The sequence below is a fragment of the Myotis myotis genome, unplaced genomic scaffold (assembly GCF_014108235.1).
Source record: "Myotis myotis isolate mMyoMyo1 unplaced genomic scaffold, mMyoMyo1.p scaffold_m19_p_5, whole genome shotgun sequence".
In the NCBI taxonomy this organism is placed as follows: Eukaryota; Metazoa; Chordata; class Mammalia; order Chiroptera; family Vespertilionidae; genus Myotis; species Myotis myotis.
Window position 1 is genome coordinate 109,242,360 of NW_023416357.1, and position 19,225 is coordinate 109,261,584.

Sequence of the window (19,225 nt, forward strand, 5' to 3'; positions counted from 1 at the left end):
TGTGGCACATCTACACAATGGAATACTACACTGCTGTAAAAAAGAAGGAATTCTTACCCTTTGAACAGCATAGAGGGAACTGGAGAGCATTACGCTAAGTGAAATACGCCACTCAGAGAAAGATAAATATCACATGATCTCACTCATATGTGGGATATAATGATCAACATAATTTGATGAACAAAAATAGATTCAGAGACAAATGGCAGGGAAGATGGGGGGCGGGGATTAGAGAGCAACCAAAGTACTTGTAGGCATGCATATTAGCATAACCAATTGACACACACACTGGGGCGGTGGTGGCCTGCCTGGGGTGGGAATGGTTGGGGGGGGGTGTCAATTGAGGAAAAAAGGAGGCATATGTAAAACTTAAGACAATAATGAATAAAAATAAATTTTTTTTAAAAAAATGTGGAATCAGTATAGATACTTCTCCAAAGAGAACATACAGATGGACAGCAGACATATGAAAAAAAAAATGCTCAGTGTCACTAATCATCAGAGAGATGCACATTAAAAACTACAACAAAGTGTCATCTTATACCTGCCAGATGGCTACCATCAATAAAGCAACAAACAACAAGTGCTGGCGAGGATGTGGAGAAAAGGGAGCCCTAGTGCACTTCTCGTGGGAATGCAGGCTGGTGCAGCCATTATAGAAAACATTGTGGACTTTCCTTAAAAAAATAAATATGGAACTGCCATTTGACCCAGCAATTCCACTTTCAGGAATATAGCCTAAGAAACTCGAAACACCAATCAGAAAGAATCTATGCACCCTTATTTTCATAGCAGCACAATTTACAAAAGCTAAGGTCTGGAAACAGCCCAAGTGCCCATCAGTAGGTGAGTGGATAAAAAAGCTGTGGTACATTTACACCATGGAATACTATGCAGCAGTAAAAAATAAGGACCTCTTATCCTTTGCAACAGCATAGAGGGACCTGGAGAGCATTATGCTAAGTGAAATACCCTTCCCTCACACTTGCCAGAATGGCTACCATCAATAAATCAACAAACAAAAAGTGTTGGGGAGGATGTTGAGAAAAGGGACACTAGTTCACTGCTGGTGGGAATGTAGACTGGTGCAGCCATTATGGAAAACAGTATGGAGTTTCCTCAAAACATAAAAAATGAACTACCCATTCATCCACTAATGGGCAGTTTGGCTATTTAAATCTTAGCCACTGTAAATAAAGCTGCTATAAACATAGGGGTGTTTATATTCTTTCTGATTGGTGTTTTGGGTCTTTTAGGATGTATTTCCAGAAGTGGATTTGCTGGGTCAAACAGAAGTTCCATTTTTAATTTTTTAAAAAGTGATCAACAAAGTAAGACTCGAAGCATAGAGGCATGGAACAGACAGACATACCTCAATTTGGGGGTAAGAGGATGAGAAGAAATTAAACCAAAAAAACTTATGTACTGATCTTCATAGCCCATGGACACAGGGAATAGGGTGGTGAAGACCTGGGAGTTGGGTAGGGGCTGGGTAGAGGTGGGTCAAGGAGGTGAATGAGAGATAACTCTAATACTGTAAACAATTAAAAATAATATATATTCTTAAAAAACCGGAACTATTGTTTGACCCAGTAATACCACTTCTAGGAATATATCCTAAGAATAATCCGAAAACACCAATCAGAAAGAATATATGCACCCCTATATTCATAGCAGTGTTGTTTACAATAGCTAAGATCTGGAAACAGCCCAGGGACCCATCAGTAGATGAGTGGTGGTTCATTTACACCATGGAATACTATGCAGCTGTAAAAATAAGTATTTCTTATCCGTTGAGACAGCATGGAGGAATCTGGAGAGTATTATACTGAGTGAAATAAGCCGGTTAGAGAAAGACAAATAAATATCACATGATCTCACTTATAAGTGGAATCTAATTATCATAAGAAACTGATGAGCAAAATAGGTCCAGAGGCATGGAAACACAGAACAGACTGTGTAATCTCAGAGGGAAGGTGGGGGTGGGTGGGTGGGAAGAGATTAACCAAAGAATGTGTATGCATATATGCATCACCCACGGACAGAGAATAGGATGGTGAAGGCTGGAGTTGGCTAGGTGCTGGGAAGAGGGTGGTAATGGGGGAGAAACTGAGGGACATCGTAACACTGTCAATAAAATAAAATAATGTACAAATTAAATAAATTATGGAAACATGGTTAGGTCAAAATTTTAAAGTCATTTCTAGTTCAGACTCCAATTACAATTCTAACTTTTCCTATGATAACATTAATATTAATTGTTGTTTTTTTTTCTTGACTAACATAGTAAGACATATGCATCAAGGCCCAAGTTGAAAATCTTTACACATTCATAGCTGAAAATACAGAACTACATTAGCATAAATATTAACGTATTTTTAAAAATCCATAACTGTAATTAATTTATTGCAATGCAAATAGGGTGAGGTTTGCCTTCAAAATGGTGTATAATTTTAGTGGTGGAAATTTTTTTAAGGTCATTATTACTCACTTATGAAAGACTTCTTCCATGGTAGTAACGGAAGCATCAAAGCTGGTAATGCCCAGCTCACTCTTTTTCTCTTTCAGATCATTAAACAGAGCTTCAAATCTGGAGACAAGAAGAAAGAAAAAAAGCACTAGTTTAGATACATTTTATTTTCTAGTAAATAAAACATATATATATATATATATATATAATGGAATACTACTCAGCCATAAGAAAAGATAAAATACTGGCATCTGTGACAATATGGATGGATTTTTTTTACAATTTTTTATTTATTGATTTGAGAGAGAGAGAGAGAGATCTTGAGAATATCATGCTAAGGGAAATAAATCAGAAAAGATTAAGAACATGATTTCACTCATATGTGAAATATAAAATTGAAAGCAACAAATGAGCAAACAAGATAAATATATAAACAGAAACTCATAGACACAGACACCAGTATGGTGTTTACCAGAGGAAAGGGAAATAGGAGGGCAGTAAAGTGGGTCAGATATATGGGGGTGAAAGAAGACTGGGCTTTGGGTGATAGGTACACCATGCAAGATAAAGATGATGTATTATAGAATTATACACTTGAAAGCTATATAATTTTATTAATCTACATCACCCCAATTAATTTAATAAGAAACCTGAGCACTTACATTTTCTCTATTTTATACTTAACTAGAGGCCTGGTGCACAAAAATTTGTGCACTCGGGGGGGGAGGGGGTGATGCCTCAGCCCGGCCTGTGCCCTCTCGCAGTCTGGGACCCCCTCAGGGGATGTCCACCTGCTGGCTTAGGCCCGCTCCCTGGGGGATTGGGCCTAAGCTGACAGTCAGACATCCCTCTGGCAACCCGGCAGCCCTCCGGGGATGTCCACTTGCCAGCGGGGAGCAGACCTAAGCTGCAGTCGGACATCCCTAGTGCTGCTGAGGAGGCAGGAGAGGCTCCCACCACCACCACTGTACTGGCAGCCATCAGCCTGGCTTGTGGCTGAGCAGAGCTCCCCCTGTAGGAGCGCACTGCCCACCAGGGGGCAGCTCCTGCATTGAGCGTCTGGCCCCTGGTGGTCAGTGTGTGTCATAGTGACCAGTTATTCCCAGTCGTTCTGCTGTTAGGGTCAATTTGCATATTACCCTTTTATTATATAGGATTCCATTCCCAATTGTATTCTTTCCTAGTGTTTTCTTAAATTATTTTACGGGGGTAATAGATGTGAAACATTAAATTTACCATTTCATTATTTTAAGTATATAATTGAAGCAGCATTAAGCACATTGACAATGTTGTGAATCACTTCCAACTTCCAGAACTTTTTCACAACCCCAAACTAAAACTCTACACCCATTACACAATAATTCCCTATTCCCCTTCCCTCGGCTTCACTTCTACTTTCTGTCTCTGTGGGTTTGCCTGCTCTGAGTGCACATATAAGTTGGGATTATACAATATTTGTCCTTTTGTGTCTGGTTTATTTCATTTAGCATAATTCTTTCCAGGTTCATCAATGCTGTAGTATGTGTGAGAATATTATTCCTTTTTATTAATGAATAATATTCATTGTATGGATATACATGTTGCTTACCCGTTAATCCAATGGACATTTGGGTTGTTTCCATCTTTTGGATTTTGTGAATAATGCTGCTATGAGCATTGGTGTACAAATATCTGTTAGAGTTTGTTTTCAATTACTTTGGGTATATACCTAGAAGGGGGATTGCTGGGTCATTTAGTAATTCTATGTTTAACTTTTTGAGGAATCTCTATACTGTTTTCCACAGCAGATACACTGTTTTATATCCCAGTGATAATGCACAGGGTTCCAATTTCTCCACATCCTTACCAACTTTTGCTATTTTTGTGTTTGTTTGTTTTTTAATTTGCTTTTACCTAATGAGTAGTGATGTTGAACATCTCATGTTCTTATTGGCAATCTGTACATCTTCTTTGGAGGAATGTCTATTCTAAGTCCTTTGCCCATTTTTAAGTTTTAGGCTTTTTTAAAGATGAATTTTCAGTTTTGTTTTGTTCCATAATAATTTCTAGTTAGCCATGGAAAAATGTTTAGATTATTCTTCACTGTAATACTTATTGTGAAACAAATGAAAAAAGAGATATTTTTTATCTTAGCAAATTTCTCTATACTGTAACTTTGTCTTTGATATATATTCTTTTATTCTTCTAAAATTATAAATTTATTTTTAGAAGTGTTAATAAAATTTAATTTACTCACATGTGATTCCTACATCAAGTGAAAAAATTTGCAAAGTACAGGAGGTATGAATCATAATTGACAGAAAATAGAGTTAGTGAAGCAGTAGCTGGGCACTGGAGAGATTTAATCAACTATGTAAATTGTATGAAGGTATTGCTAATTGTAGTGCAGTTACATCAAGATTCCATGACTAGTTTTACCAGGAAAAGTGAACACTGTTTTAGGTTGAAAAGGTCTCCAGAGACCCATCCACTCCTTAAACACACCTTCAATTCCTTGTAAGGAACTATCAAGTCTATGTGTTATTACCCTCAGAGATGGTAGATTCAAAACTCTTCAACTTCTAAATTTCATCCATATTTAAGGCTGAACACCATTTTCATCTAACCTCACCTAGTTATGACTCTTACTTCTACTTTTAACCCAGTTCAATCTAACCTCTCTTCCAATTATAGCTCTTCACATATTTTAAGGTCATTCCCATCTTCCTTTTTTAATCTTCTCAATAGAATCCCTATTCAAGGGTCCATATATTCTGGTAAGGATTATTGAATAATAATAATATTCTTGTAATGTTTTTGACTGGGTTTAGTACGAGGGCAATACTGGCCTTATAAAACAAATTTGGAAATGTTCTGTTTTCTCTCATTTTCTAGAAAAGTTTATATAGAATTGCTACTTTTTCTTCTTTAAATGTTTAGTAGAATTCATCTATGAAGTCATTTGGTCCTGGAGTTTTCTCTGTGGGGATGTCTTAAAGTACAAATTAAATGTCTTTAATAAATAGAGGTTTTCAAATTAATTTCTTCTTGAGATAGTGTTGGTAATTTGTGTCTTTCCCGTTTCTCTTTCTGATTGGTATGACTGAAGTTTTACTAACCTCACTGGTCTTCTCAAAGAACCAACTTACAAATTTCAAGTTCATTTTGTTAGCCATATTTTATAGATTAGAATATAGGCATTGAGGTTATAAGTATTGATTCTAAGTCTCTCCCTCGTTTTTATGTAAATACACAGTTTGGAAAACATTTAGAGTTGTGCCCATCCCAAAGCAAATAAACAATTAATTAAGCTATCAAAGTCTTGAAAATAACCAAGAACTCTGCCATTTTATTCTTCTCTTACTATAGTGAATAAGTCTGAGAATAAACAGGCTATGGACATTTTATTCAGGTTGTTTTTTTTTCTCTTTCAACACTTGGTTTAAAATTAATTTCATTCTGAGTTCATATATTTTCCCCTAACTTCATGATTTACTTTTATGCTTACTAGGTCCACTGTCCATGGCCCAGAATCTCCACAGTTAAACTGTTGACAATAAACTGTATGGCTAGTTATTCATTTCTCAGAAATTCTTTCTCTTTCTTCCTTCCATGTTCAAAGTATTTAGTGGGAGTACAGGATAAAAATATTACCTGTTTCTAAGTCCTTACATTTCCTATTTTGTACTTTATATAAATGCTGTATTTATTATTCTTTCTGATAATGCCATTTGTATACACATGATATAGGATGGACAGATGTGATACATTTAAGCAGCTTCTCTAATTTCTTTTAAAGCATTACTCAGAACCTCCAGATTTATAATTACCCAACAACTGTCCTTGTTATTCTTACTCCAAGAGTTGCAATCGAAGCTACTTTCTTATTTCATCTCAATGTCTCCCTGGATCTTACCATACATAAAATTTTTTTTTTTTTTTTTTAAAAATTTTTTTTATTGATTTCAGAGAGGAAGGGAGATGGAGAGAAAGATAGAAGCATCAATGATGAGAGCAAATCATTGATTGGTTGCCTCCTGCATGCCCCCCACTGGGGATCCAGCCCACAACCTGGGCATGTGCCCTGACTGGGAATTGAACCGTGACCTCCTGGTTCATAGGTTGACGCTCAACCACTGAGCCATGCCAGCCAGGCAAGGAAGTATACTCTTTTGACAGGAAAGACACAGATCTTCCTCACATTGCAGTCCCCTGGATAAGGAATGTGGGCAATGTGCTCAGCAGCAGGGGTTGTGACAACACCTGCCCTCTTTTGTCCTCGCAGAGATGTTTTCTGGGAGACACACACAGCTATGGCTGCCGAGTATTAAAACCATTCCGATGCTGCCAGCTCAAACACCACTCCACCAGCAGGCCAGGTGAAGCCGGCGTCCTTCCTCCCTTGCCAGGCCATGGCATGCTCCTCCTAGGGTTCTGGACATCGCCTGATGGGGATACTTGGACACACCCGATACCCACGAGCTGGAGTGGTATGTGCTCCTGCATTCCTTCCTGCTTTCCACGCGGTGGCCTAATAGCTTCACTCAGGGCTTTTGTTCTTCACAGAGATTCTGAAAATTCCTAGATTGTGGGAAGGGGCCTTGCTTGGCTCACTGGGATGATAAATCCAGTCTCAGGAAGGGAGGGAGAAAAGGGAAATAAGGAAGGGTAGGCATTGCCCCCTCTGGAACTTGGAAAGGAAAGGATAAGAACAACATCCCTGGTTGGAATCAGGGGAGAAACTGCTGGTCAGTGGGTGACTTCTTGAGGCAGAAGCCCATGCACACCCCCCTTCAGGGAGGAGGGGACCAGATGGCTTATCTTCATCGAGGAGATTTTAAACACATTTACTTGGTACAGCCTTCCTGCGGGTCCATTTAGTATTATATATCCTCTGATCCAGTCATTTCACTGCCAGTAATTTACTGAAGAAGATAATTAATGACATCCACAGAGATTTAGCTATAAAAACGTTCATCATAGGATTGTTTCCAATTGCAAAGCAACAACATAAACACACACCAAAACCCAAACTTTAGGATAAAATTTGTTTACTAGCCCTAACCGGCTTGGCTCAGTGGATAGAGGATCAGCCTGCGGACTCAAGGGTCCCAGGTTCGATTCTGGTCAAGGGTATGTACATTGGTTGCAGGCATATCCTCAGTAGGGGGTGTGCAGGAGGCAGCTGATCGATATTTCTCTCTCGTCGATGTTTCTAACTCTCTATCCCTCTCCCATCCTCTCTGTAAAAAATAAAAAAAAAATTAAAAAAATTTGTTTACTATGAACATCTTATAATGAATTACTCTGGTGAACACTAGGAAGCTATCTACACTAATAAAAGACAAACATGCAAATTGACCGTACCTTCGCTACACCTTAAGCCATGCCCACCAGCCAATCAGAGCAACTATATGCAAATTAACTCAACCAAGATGGCAGCCGGCAGCCACAGAGCTGGAGCAAGCAGGAGGCTTGGTTGCCCCAATGATGGAGGAAGCCAAGCTTCCCGCCTGCTGTAGCCGGCTCTGAGCTCCACTCAAAGCAACAAAGTTTCTATTATAGAAGGTAAATAAACCCTAGATACCTGCTTTCAGCTGGCCGTGGCCATAGAGCTGGAGCGAGCAGGAGGCTTGGGGTGCTCCTGGTGATGGAGGAAGCCAAGCTTCCCTCCCGCCTGCCCTGGCTGGCTCTAAGTTCCACTCAAGGCTACAAAGTTTCAATTATAGAAGGTAAATAAATCCCAGAATAAAAAAAAGAAAAGAAAAAAAGGAGAGGCTGGGAGCTTCTGTTGCCGGGGAGGGGGGGCTTGGCCAGCCTGAAAACGGCCCTCAGCCCCACACTCAGACTGGCCAGGCACCCCAGTGGGGACCTGCCACCCTAACAGGGGTGTGGCCAGCCTGAAAACAGCCATCAGCCCTTCACCCAGGCTGGCCAAACCTCCCTGGGGTGAGGGTCCCCACTGGGGGGGGGGGCTTGACCAGCCTGCAAACAGCCATCAGCCCCTCACCCAGGCTGGCCAGGCACCCCAGTGGGACCCCCACCCTGATCCAGGACAACCTTCAGGGCAAACCAGCCGGCCCCCACCCATGCACCAGGCTTCTATCCTATATAATAAAAGGGTAATATACAAATTGACCCTAACAGCAGAACGACTGGGAATAATTGGTCACTATGACACACACTGACCACCAGGGGCCAGACGCTCAATGCAGAAGCTGCCCCCTGGTGGTCAGTGTGCTCCCACAGGGGGAGCTCTGCTCAGCCATAAGCCAAGCTGATGGCTGCCAGTACAGTGGTGGTGGTGGGAGCCTCTTCCGCCTCCTCAGCAGCGCTAAGGATGTCCAACTGCAGCTTAGGCCTGCTCTCCTCTGGCAAGTGGACATCCCCCTAAGGCTGCCGGGCTGCCAGAAGGATGTCTGACTGCCATCTTCGGCCCAATCACCCGGGGAGTGGGCTTAAACCAGCAGGTAGACATCCCCTGAGGGGTCCCAGACTGTGAGAGGGCACAGGCCGGACTGAGGAACCCCTCCCCCCTGAGTGCACAAGTTTTTGTGCACCGGGCCTCTAGTAGAAAATAAGTGGAGAACCTCTCTCCAAAAGAAAAACCAGAACTTTGGTTTTTGGGCACACAGTGCAATATATAGATCTTGTAACACAGGAACCTACACCTATATGATCATATTAAACAAGGTCACCTAACTAAATGCAATTAAAAATAAAGTAAAAAAGAAAGAAAAACATCAAATAAGCTTTGAATGAACTTGAATTGATGAAGCAATCCCCTATTTAGTGAGAGAAATCTTCAGCTCTGAACTTCTCAACTATAGTTGGCAAATGACAACTTAAATGGTTCGTTAGCAAAATACTATTTACTAAACTTGCTAAACCTGGAAAATTAAAAATAAGTTTTGGTGACCCAAACCACCCACCTCGAGCACCCTAAATGTATACCTGTGTATATACTTTTTGGGTAGGATAAATGATAAGTCAGCTCCAGTACACTCTTCCAAAGTGGCATGTGGAATATGAGACCGAATCACTGCAGAGAGCTTTTCAACATCACACTGTGGGTCAATCTCCATGACTATGCGATATGTAGCACCTGAGAAAAATCATTTAGAAAAAGAAAATCACAGACATTCTAGAAAACTGGGATCTTAAGCCAGCCAAAGGAATGACATTTAAATTTTTAATATTTATTTTTTTATTATTATTTTGTTAGCTTTTTTTTGCCTTTTTCTTTGTTTTCCCTTTTTTTGTTTGTTGCTTTTTTTTGCTTTTTTCTTTGTTCTCCTATTTTTGCATGTTCCTTTATTTCCTACTTCTTTTCACATTATTTTTTCAACCACGTGAGCAGCAGACACGTGAGCGGCACGCAATTGTCCAGGGAGCATCAGCCCCGTGAGCAGCCTGCCTCGAGCCTAAGAGCAGAAGCCTCATGTGGCCTGCCCCTGTCCAACGAGCAGCAGCTGTGTGAGTGGTCCGCTTCCCCGTCCGAGGAGCAGCAGCTGCATGAGCAGTCTACCTATGTCTGAGGAGCGGCAGCCCTGCACAGCCTGCCCCTATCCTAGGAGCAGCAGTTGCACAAACATCTTGCTCTCATCCTAGCAGCAGCAGCCACATGAGAAAATCCTGAGGAGCAGGAGGTCTATAAGCAGCCCGTCTCCATTCAAGGAGCAGCAGCAGCCTCCCCCGGTCAGAGGAGCAGCAGCCACATGAGCAGACCACCCAGGTCCGAGGAATGGCAGCCCTGCGCAGCACACACCGGTCTGAGGAGCAGAGCCACACGAGCAGACCTCCCACGTCTGAGGAGTGGCAGCCCTGTGCAGCATGCACCAGTCCAAGGAGCAGAGCCACAACAGCCTGCACCTGCCCGACGAGCAGCAGCTGGTTGAGTGGCACATCCCCGTCGGAGGAGGAGCAGCCACACGTGCAGCTCACTCGCGTCCAAAGAGCAGCAGCCGCGCAAGCAGCCCACCCCTGTACGAGGAGCAGCAGCCACATGTGCAGCTCACTCCCGTCCAAAGAGCAGCAGCCTCGCAAGCAGCCCACCACATCAGAGGAACAACAGCAACGTGCAGCCAGCCCCTATCCAAGGATCAGCAGCCAGGTGAGCAGTCCGCTCCAGTTCAAGGAGTAGCAGCTGTGTGTGTAGCCCGCCCCCATCCAAGGAACAGAAGCCTCATGATCACCACACCCTCTGTCTGAGGAACAGCAGCGGTGTGTGAAGCCTCCCCCCAGCAGCCAGAGGAACCACCATAGCTGTGAACAGCACCCACCAGAGGAACTGCTGCCAACTGAGGAGCAGCTGCTACCACAACCGTCCGAGGAGCAACCACAGCCCGAGGAGCCACTGCCTCTCAAGGAGCAGCCCCTGAATGACTCAATATCTAGATATGTTGGTGAGATCAAACATGGGTAGACAAAGAAACCTCCAAAGGAAAGAAAAGGAGGACTCAACAGAAAAGCAGCAAAGTGAAACAGAAGCATGCAGCATGACAGAAAAAGAATTCAGATTAAGGGTCCTGGAATGCATAAACAGGATGGAGGAAAAAAACAACAACTTATGCAAGAAGCAAGAAGAAACAGATGAAAAAATCAATAACTTATGTAAGGCCCAAGAAGAAATGAAGAGCGATATAGCTACAATAAAAAACTCCATTGAAAGTTCCAAAAGTAGACTCGGAGAGGCAGAGGACCGAATTAGCGAATTAGAAGACAGGGAAGCAAAACACACACAAACTGAACTGCAATTGGAGAAAAAAATTAAAACACAGGAGGAGAGCCTAAGGGAGCTATGAAACAACATGAAACAAAACAACATACGAATAATAGGGGTGCTGGAACAACAAAAAGAGGAACAAGGGTTAGAAAACTTATTTTAAGAAATAATATCAGAAAACTTCCCTGAGGTGGGGATGAAAAAGTCACACAAGCACAGAGAGTCCCAAACAAGGTGAACCCAAAAAGACCCACACCAATACACATCATAATTACCATGGTAAATGTTCAGGACAAAGAGAGAATCTTAAAGGCTGCAAGAGAGAGATGGAAAGTTACATACAAGGGATCTCCCATTAGATTATCAAATGATTTCTCAACAGAAACATATCAGGCCAGAAAAGAATGGACAGAAATTTACAAAGTGATGCAAAGCAAAGGACTGAATCCAAGAATACTCTATCCAGCAAGGCTATCATTCAAAATTGAAGGGGAAATAAGAAGCTTCACAGACAAAAAAAAGGCTAAGGGAGTTTATCACAACCAAGCCAGCAATGCAAGAAATGTTAAAGGGACTGGTATAAAAAGAAGAAATAAAAAGCTCAGAAAAAAAACAGGCACAAAATATAGAAATGGCTATAAACAATTACCTTTCAATAATAACTTTAAATGTAAATGGACTAAGTGCTCCAATCAAAAGGCATAGAGTGGCTGAATGGATAAAAAACATGACCCATACATTTGCTGTCTACAAGAGACCCACCTCAGAAGAAGGGACTCACACAGACTGAAAGTGAAGGGATGGAAAAATATCTTTTAGGCAAATGGAAATGAAAAAAAAGCTGGGGTAGCAATACTTATATCGGACAAAATAGACCTCAAAGTGAAGGCCATCACAAGAGATAAGGAAGGCCACTTCATAATACTAAAGGGATCAATACAACAAGAGGCTATAACCCTGATAAACATATATGCACCCAATGCAGGAGCACCCAAATACATAAAAAACTCCTGGAAGATATCAAGGGAGAGATCAACAACAATACAATCATAGTAGGGGACTTTAATACACCACTGACATCATTGGATAAATCCTCTAGACAAAAATCAGCAAAGAAACAGCAATCCTAAATGACTCACTAGATCAGATGGACTTAATTGACATCTTCAGAACATTTCACCACAAAGCCACAGAATATACATTCTTCTCAAGTGCTCATGGGACATTTTAAAAAATAGACCACATTTTGGGTCACAAACAAAATCTCCCCAAATTCAAGAAGATTGAAATCATACCAAGCATCTTCTCAGACCATGATGGCATAATATTTGAAATAAACTACAATAAAAACAACCCAGAATACTCAAACACTTGGAAGCTGAAGAGCATGTTATTAAATATTGATTGGGTTACCAATGAGATCAAAGAAGAAATTACAAACATCCTGGAAACTAATGACAATGAAAACACAACAATCCAAAACCTATGGGACACACTGAAAGCAATCATGAGAAGGAAGTTTATAGCTCTACAGGCCAATCTCAAAAAACAAGAAAAAATGGTAGTAAATCATCTAACTCTACAACTCAAAGAATTAGAAAGAGAGCAACAAGAAAAACCCAGAGTGAGCAGAAGGAAGGAGATAATAAAGATTAGAGCAGAAATAAATGACATAGAGACCAAAATAAGAATACATAAAATCATAGAAACCAAGACCTGGTTCTTTGAAAGGATAAACAAGATCAATGAACCTCTAGCCAGGCTCACCAAGAAGCAAAGAGAGAGGACCCAAATAAACAAAATCAGAGATGATAGAGGCAAAATAACAACAGACCTCACAGAAATACAAATGATTGTTAAAAAATACTATGGCCAACTCTACTCCAACAAACTAGACAACCTGGAGGAAATGGACATATTCCTAGAAAAATACAACATTCCAAAACTTAATCAGGAAGAATCTAAAAATCTCAACAGGCCAATAACTATGGAAGAAATTGAAGCAGTCATCAAAAAGCTTCCAGCAAACAAAAGCCCAGGACCAGACAGCTTCACAGGGGAGTTTTACCAAATATTCAAGGAAGAACTAAAACCTATCCTCCTCAGACCACTACAAAAAATTCAAGAGGAAGGAACATTTCCAAGCTCATTCTATGAAGCCAGCATCACCCTAATACCAATACCAGGTAGAGACAAAACAATGAAAGAGAATTACAGGCCAATATCCCTCATGAACATAGATGCCAAAATCCTCAACAAAATCTTAGCAAATTGGATCCAGCTGTATACATCAGAAAGATCATACACCATGACCAAGTAGGATTTATTCCAGGGATGCAAGGATGGTACAATATCTGAAAATCAAGAAATGTGATACATCACTTAAACAAATTGAAAGAAAAAACCACATAGTCATATCAATTGATGCAGAAAAAGCATTTGACAAAAACCAACACCCATTTTTGATAAAAACTCTCAGCAAGGTGGGAATAGAAGGATAATACCTCAACATAATAAAAGCCATATATGACAAGCCCACAGCCAACATCATACTCAATGGACAAAAACGAACACCATTTCCTCTCAGAACAGGAACAAGACAGGGATGCCCACTCTCACTACTCCTGTTCAACATAGTACTGGAAGTATTATCCATTGCAATTAGACAAGAAGAAGAAATAAAAGGCATCCAAATTGGAAAAGAAGAAGTAAAACTGTCCTTATTTGCAGATGACATGATATTATACATAAAAAACCCTAAAGATTCCATCAAAAAACTATTAGACTTAATATATGAATTTGGCAATCTAGCAGGATACAAAGCTTACGCCAAGAAATCTATGGCATTTCTATACACCAATAGTGAACTTACAGAAAGAGAGACTAAAAAAACAATCCCATTTTTCATCGGGATTGTTTAAGATACCTAGGAATAAACTTAACTCAAGAGGTAAAAGAAAGCCCACTGCATGGGAGAACATATTTGCCAATGTTATCACCGATAAGGGTTTAATCTCCAAGATTTATAGGGAACTCATACTTCTTAACAAAAGGAAGATAAACAATCCAATAAAAAAATGGGCAAAGGACCTAAATAGACACCTCTCAAAAGAGGACATTCAGAAAGCCAAGAGACATATGAAAACATGCTCAAAGTTAATAATCATCTGAGAAATGCAAATCAAATCAACAATGAGGTATCATCTCATATCTGTCAGAATGGCTATCATCAACAAATCAACAAACGACAAGTGCTGGAGAGGATGTGGAGAAAAAGGAACACTCATGCACTGCTCGTGGGAATGCAGACTGGTGCAGCCACTATGGAAGACAGTATGGAGTTTCCTCAAAAAACTAAAAATGGAACTCCCATTTGACCCAGTGATCCCACTTCTAGGAATATATATCCCAAGAAAACAGAAACACCAATCAGAAAGGATATATGCACCCCTATGTTTATAGCAGCACAATGCACCATAGCTAAGATCTGGAAACAGCCTAAGTGTACATCAGTACATGAATGGATTAGAAAACTGTGGTACATCTACACGATATAATACTATGCTGCTATAAAAAAGAAGGAATTCTTGCCATTTGCACTAGCATGGATGGAACTGGAGAGCATTATGCTAAGTGAAATAAGCCAGTCAATGAAGGAAAAATACCACATGATATCACTCATTTATGGATAATAAAGACCATTATAAACTTATGAACAAAAATAGATACAGAGGCAGAGCTGCCTCGAACAGACTGTCAAACTATAGCAGGAAGGCCGGGGAGGATTGGTGGGCAGTAGGGAAGGGTAAGAGATCAACCGAAGGACTTGTATGCATGTATATAAGCATAACCAATGGACATAAGATACTGGGGGGTAGGGGAGGCCAGAGGATTGTCAAGGCGGGAAAAAAGGAGACATATGTAATACTCTAAGCAATAAAACAATTTAAAAATAATTAATTAATTAATTAAATAAAAATAAAGAAAAATCAGTTAGAAGACCAAATTAAGAAGTTTTGTACTTTTTCATCTTGTAAGACCAACTGTGGCTTTCCATGGTTCAGGTTACCTAGGTCCACAGGAAGGAGACATGGTATGTCACAAAAGATTTTATTTTGACTCTAGGAAGGCTCAACTTAAAATTTCCAAATGTTGCTCCAGAAACCAAGTCATTGAATAGCTAGGAATTTCCCCTATAATTTAAATAAAATTTTAAATTATAATATAAGTTTAAATATATAAACAGATACAGTAGTTATGTAAAGAAATGCCCCTGTTTTCATCTACTTAGAACTACTGAAACTGTAATCTTAATAAATACTCATTGATAATCATGGGTTGCCCATTGTGTATCAGGCATTAACTAGGCCCTGGGGATACAGTAGTTTAAAAAGTAGATAAAAATTCCTGTCCTCATAAGAGCTTCTTTTTAGTCAAAGGGAACAAATAATAATAAAGATAAATAAGTTAAAATATATATTGTGTTAGAAAAGATAAAGCAGAGAAAGAAGGTATGAAATGTTGAAAAGAAGGTTTTTAATTTTAGAAATTATTTCTTTATTAGAAATCTTAAAGAAATCAGAAAACTTTTGCACTTAAGTAGTGCTTCACATATATAGAGAAATTATTGTCTGGAATTAAAAGAAAAAATCATAGCTTTTAAGTGTATGCATTTTAAATGGTCATTGCATTTACATTTATACTTCTTATTTAGATTTTTAAAAAGGCCCTATCCAGGTAGCTTAGTTGCTTAGAGCGTTGTCCCCATACACCAAGGTTGCAGATTTGATCCCTGGTCAGGGCACATACAAGAATTACCCAATCAGTGCATGGATGAGTGGAACAAGTTCTCTCTCTCTCTCTCTCTCTCTCTCTCTCTCTCTCTCTCCCCCAACGCCCCCCCCCCCGCCCCCCGTCACTCTCTCCTTCCCTTACTCTCCCCCTTTAACAAGTCTCTCTCTCCTGCACCCCCATCACTCTCTCCTTCCCTTCCTCTCCCCTTTTCTTGAGGAGACTTAAGAAATGATTTAAAATAAATAAATAATAGGTCTTAAGAATATATCACCTTAGCTGAGAATTTGGTTTATTTACCTGGCTTATAGTAGAGAAGACACTGCTATTCCATTTTAAAAATGAGGCAACAGGTGTCCAGAGAGTGGGGCAACATCCATTATTTACTAGCTATGGGAACCAAAACTATTTTTGGTTAATTTACAAAATGATATACAAATTGTTTTTCACTTCTCATCAATGATGACACAATAAGCTTCTCAATTATCTTGCCCTCTTAAAACTGAGGTTAGGCATATTTAAACTTAAGCATCTGTAAGAAGCAACTGAATGTCTCCAAATATCTAGTAGTACTATTGTATACTATTTTATCAATAATTCATAACATTAGTAAGTAATATTAGAAGTGACAATAAATTATTTATCAAAAGTTTAGCTGTTTAAAGATTGAGAAGTTAATAAAAGAGATAAAGAATGAACTAGCAAGCTTAGAAAATGGAGCTGACCAGGTAGAGGAAAGAATTGGTGACATTGAAAATAGAAATCTAGAAATGACTCATGGAAGAACAGAGAAACTTGAGATTAAAAAAAAAAACCACACAAAAACCCAACTCTGCCGAAACCAGTTTGGCTCAGTGGATAGAGCCTCGGCTTGCGGACTGAAGGGTCCCAGGTTCGATTCCGGTCAAGGGCATGTATCTGGGTTGCGGGCACATCCCCAGTAGGAGATGTGCAGGAGGCAGCTGATCGATGTTTCTCTCTCATCGATGTTTCTAACTCTCTATCTCTCTCCCTTCCTCTCTGTAAAAAATCAATAAAATATATATATATATATATATATATATATATATATATATATATATATATATAAAAACCCAACTCTACAAGAACTAGCTGACTTCATCAGTCACATTTTGCAGATTACACAATTCTTTTTATAGAAATCCCTGAAGACTCCATCTAATATACTATTAGAAACAATAAACAGATACAGTAAAGTTGTAGCATATAAAATAAATGCACAAAAAATCCATTTGAGTGTATGGTGATAGAAGGAGATTTGATTTTGGATTGTGGGCACATATGCAATATACAGATAATGCCCAGAACTATATACTTAAAACCTATATAATTTTATTAACCAATGTAACCCTATTACATTTAATAAAAAATCAAAAATATTTATTACATTCCTATATAGTAACAACGAAGTTTTAGAAAAATTAAATTCACTTTGCAATTGCAATAAAAACACCTAAAAATAAATGTAATAATGGATGTGAAGGACCTATACACTGAAAACCACAAAGCCTTATTAAAAGCGACAGAAAAAGACACAAAGAAATGGAGGGATATTCCATTTTCATGGATTTACAAAAATCAACATAGTTAAAATGTACAAATTACTCAAAGCAATATACAGATTTAATGCAATCTCCATCAAATGGGGCCCTAGATGGGTAGCTCAATTGATTAGAGAATTGTCCCCATATGCCAAAGTTTGATACAAGAATCAACCAATTAATGCATAAATAAGTGGAGCAATAATTCTCTCTCTCTCAAATCAATTTTAGAAAATCCCAATGACATTTTTAAAAGAAATAGAACAAAAAAAATCATCATATTTGTATGGAACCACAAAAGACCCCAAATAGCCAAAGCAATCCTGTGAAAAAAGAATGAAGCCAGAGGTGTCATACTCACTGACTTCAAATTATACTACAAAGTAATGATGATCAAAACAGCATGGTATTGGCAGAAAACAGACTCACAGACCAGTGAAATAAAACGGAGAGACCAGAAGTAAACCCAGGAGTACATGGGCAGCCCTGGATGTTTTATCTCAGTGGTTAAAGCATCATTCCATGGAAAGAAGGATCCAGGTTTGATTCTTGGTCAAGTGCATGTACATGGGTTGCAGGCCCAATCCCAGCCCAGGGTTGGGGCATGTGTAGGAGGAAACCGATTTGATGTCTCTCACATAGATGTTTCTCTTTCTCTCTCTCCCCACTCCTTCCCTTCCACTTTCTCTAAAAATCAATGGAAAAAAAAATACCCTCAGGAGGATTAATAGAAAAAAGAAAAGTATATGGGCAAGTGATTTTTAATAAAGGAACAAAACACATACAATGGAGAACAGAAAGCCTCTTTAATAAATGGTGCTAGAAAAACTGAAAAGCCGTATGAAAAGACTAAAACTAGACTTCTGTTTGTCTCCACATACAAAAATTAACTCAAAATGGATCGAAAACCTAAATATAAAACCTGAAATAATAAATTACATAGAAGAAAACATAGATACTAAACTTATGGATCTTGATCTTAGGAAGGATTTTATGAATTTGACCCCAAAGGCAATGGAAGTAAAGGTAAAAGTAAGTGAATGAGACTATATCAGACTAAAAAGCTTTTGCACAGCAAAAGAAATTGCCAACAAAACAAAGGCAGCCATCAAAATGGAAGAAGCCATTTGCAAATAAAAGCTCTGACAAGGGGTTAATAACTAATACATATAAAGAACTCACATAACTCAACACCAAAAAAACAAACAATCCAATTAAAAAATTGTCAGGCAGTTCTCCCAAGAAGACATACAAATGGCCAACAGGTATCGGAAAAGATGCTCAGCTTCTCTAGTTATTAGGGAAACGTAAATCAAAACTACAATGAGATACTACCAAACCAGTCAGAATGGCTATTATCAACAAGGAATATCTATAATAATAAAAGCATAATGTGCCAATTAGACTGAACGTCCTTCCAGACAACCTTCCTGACGAAGCCCAGGTCTCGGGTGCCAGAGGGAAGCCAGTGCTGGCAGCCAGGGGAAGGAAAGGCCTACTCTTGTACGAATTTCATACATCGGGCCTTTAGTGATAAATAAGAAGTGTTGGAGAGGTTGTGGAGAAAAGAAACCCCCAATCATTGCTGGTAGGAATATAAACTGGTACAGCAACTATGGAAATCAGTATAGAGGTTTCTAAAAAAAATTAAGAATAGATTTACTATATGACTCAGCAATCCATCTTCAGGATACCTAC

General features: G+C 39.3%; 1 protein-coding gene across 1 annotated transcript in view; it reads right to left on the reverse strand.

The window, feature by feature from the left end:
• LOC118656595 (ATP-binding cassette sub-family A member 3-like) overlaps positions 1-19,225 on the reverse strand; it is a 343,556-nt gene that overhangs the window by 103,335 nt on the left and 220,996 nt on the right. The window contains exons 16-18 of the mRNA XM_036310023.1: positions 9,404-9,554; positions 2,492-2,590; positions 58-79 (exon numbers count right to left, since the gene is read on the reverse strand). Of these exons, the coding sequence (XP_036165916.1) occupies positions 58-79; positions 2,492-2,590; positions 9,404-9,554 (272 nt within the window). The remainder of the gene's footprint in view (positions 1-57; positions 80-2,491; positions 2,591-9,403; positions 9,555-19,225) is intronic.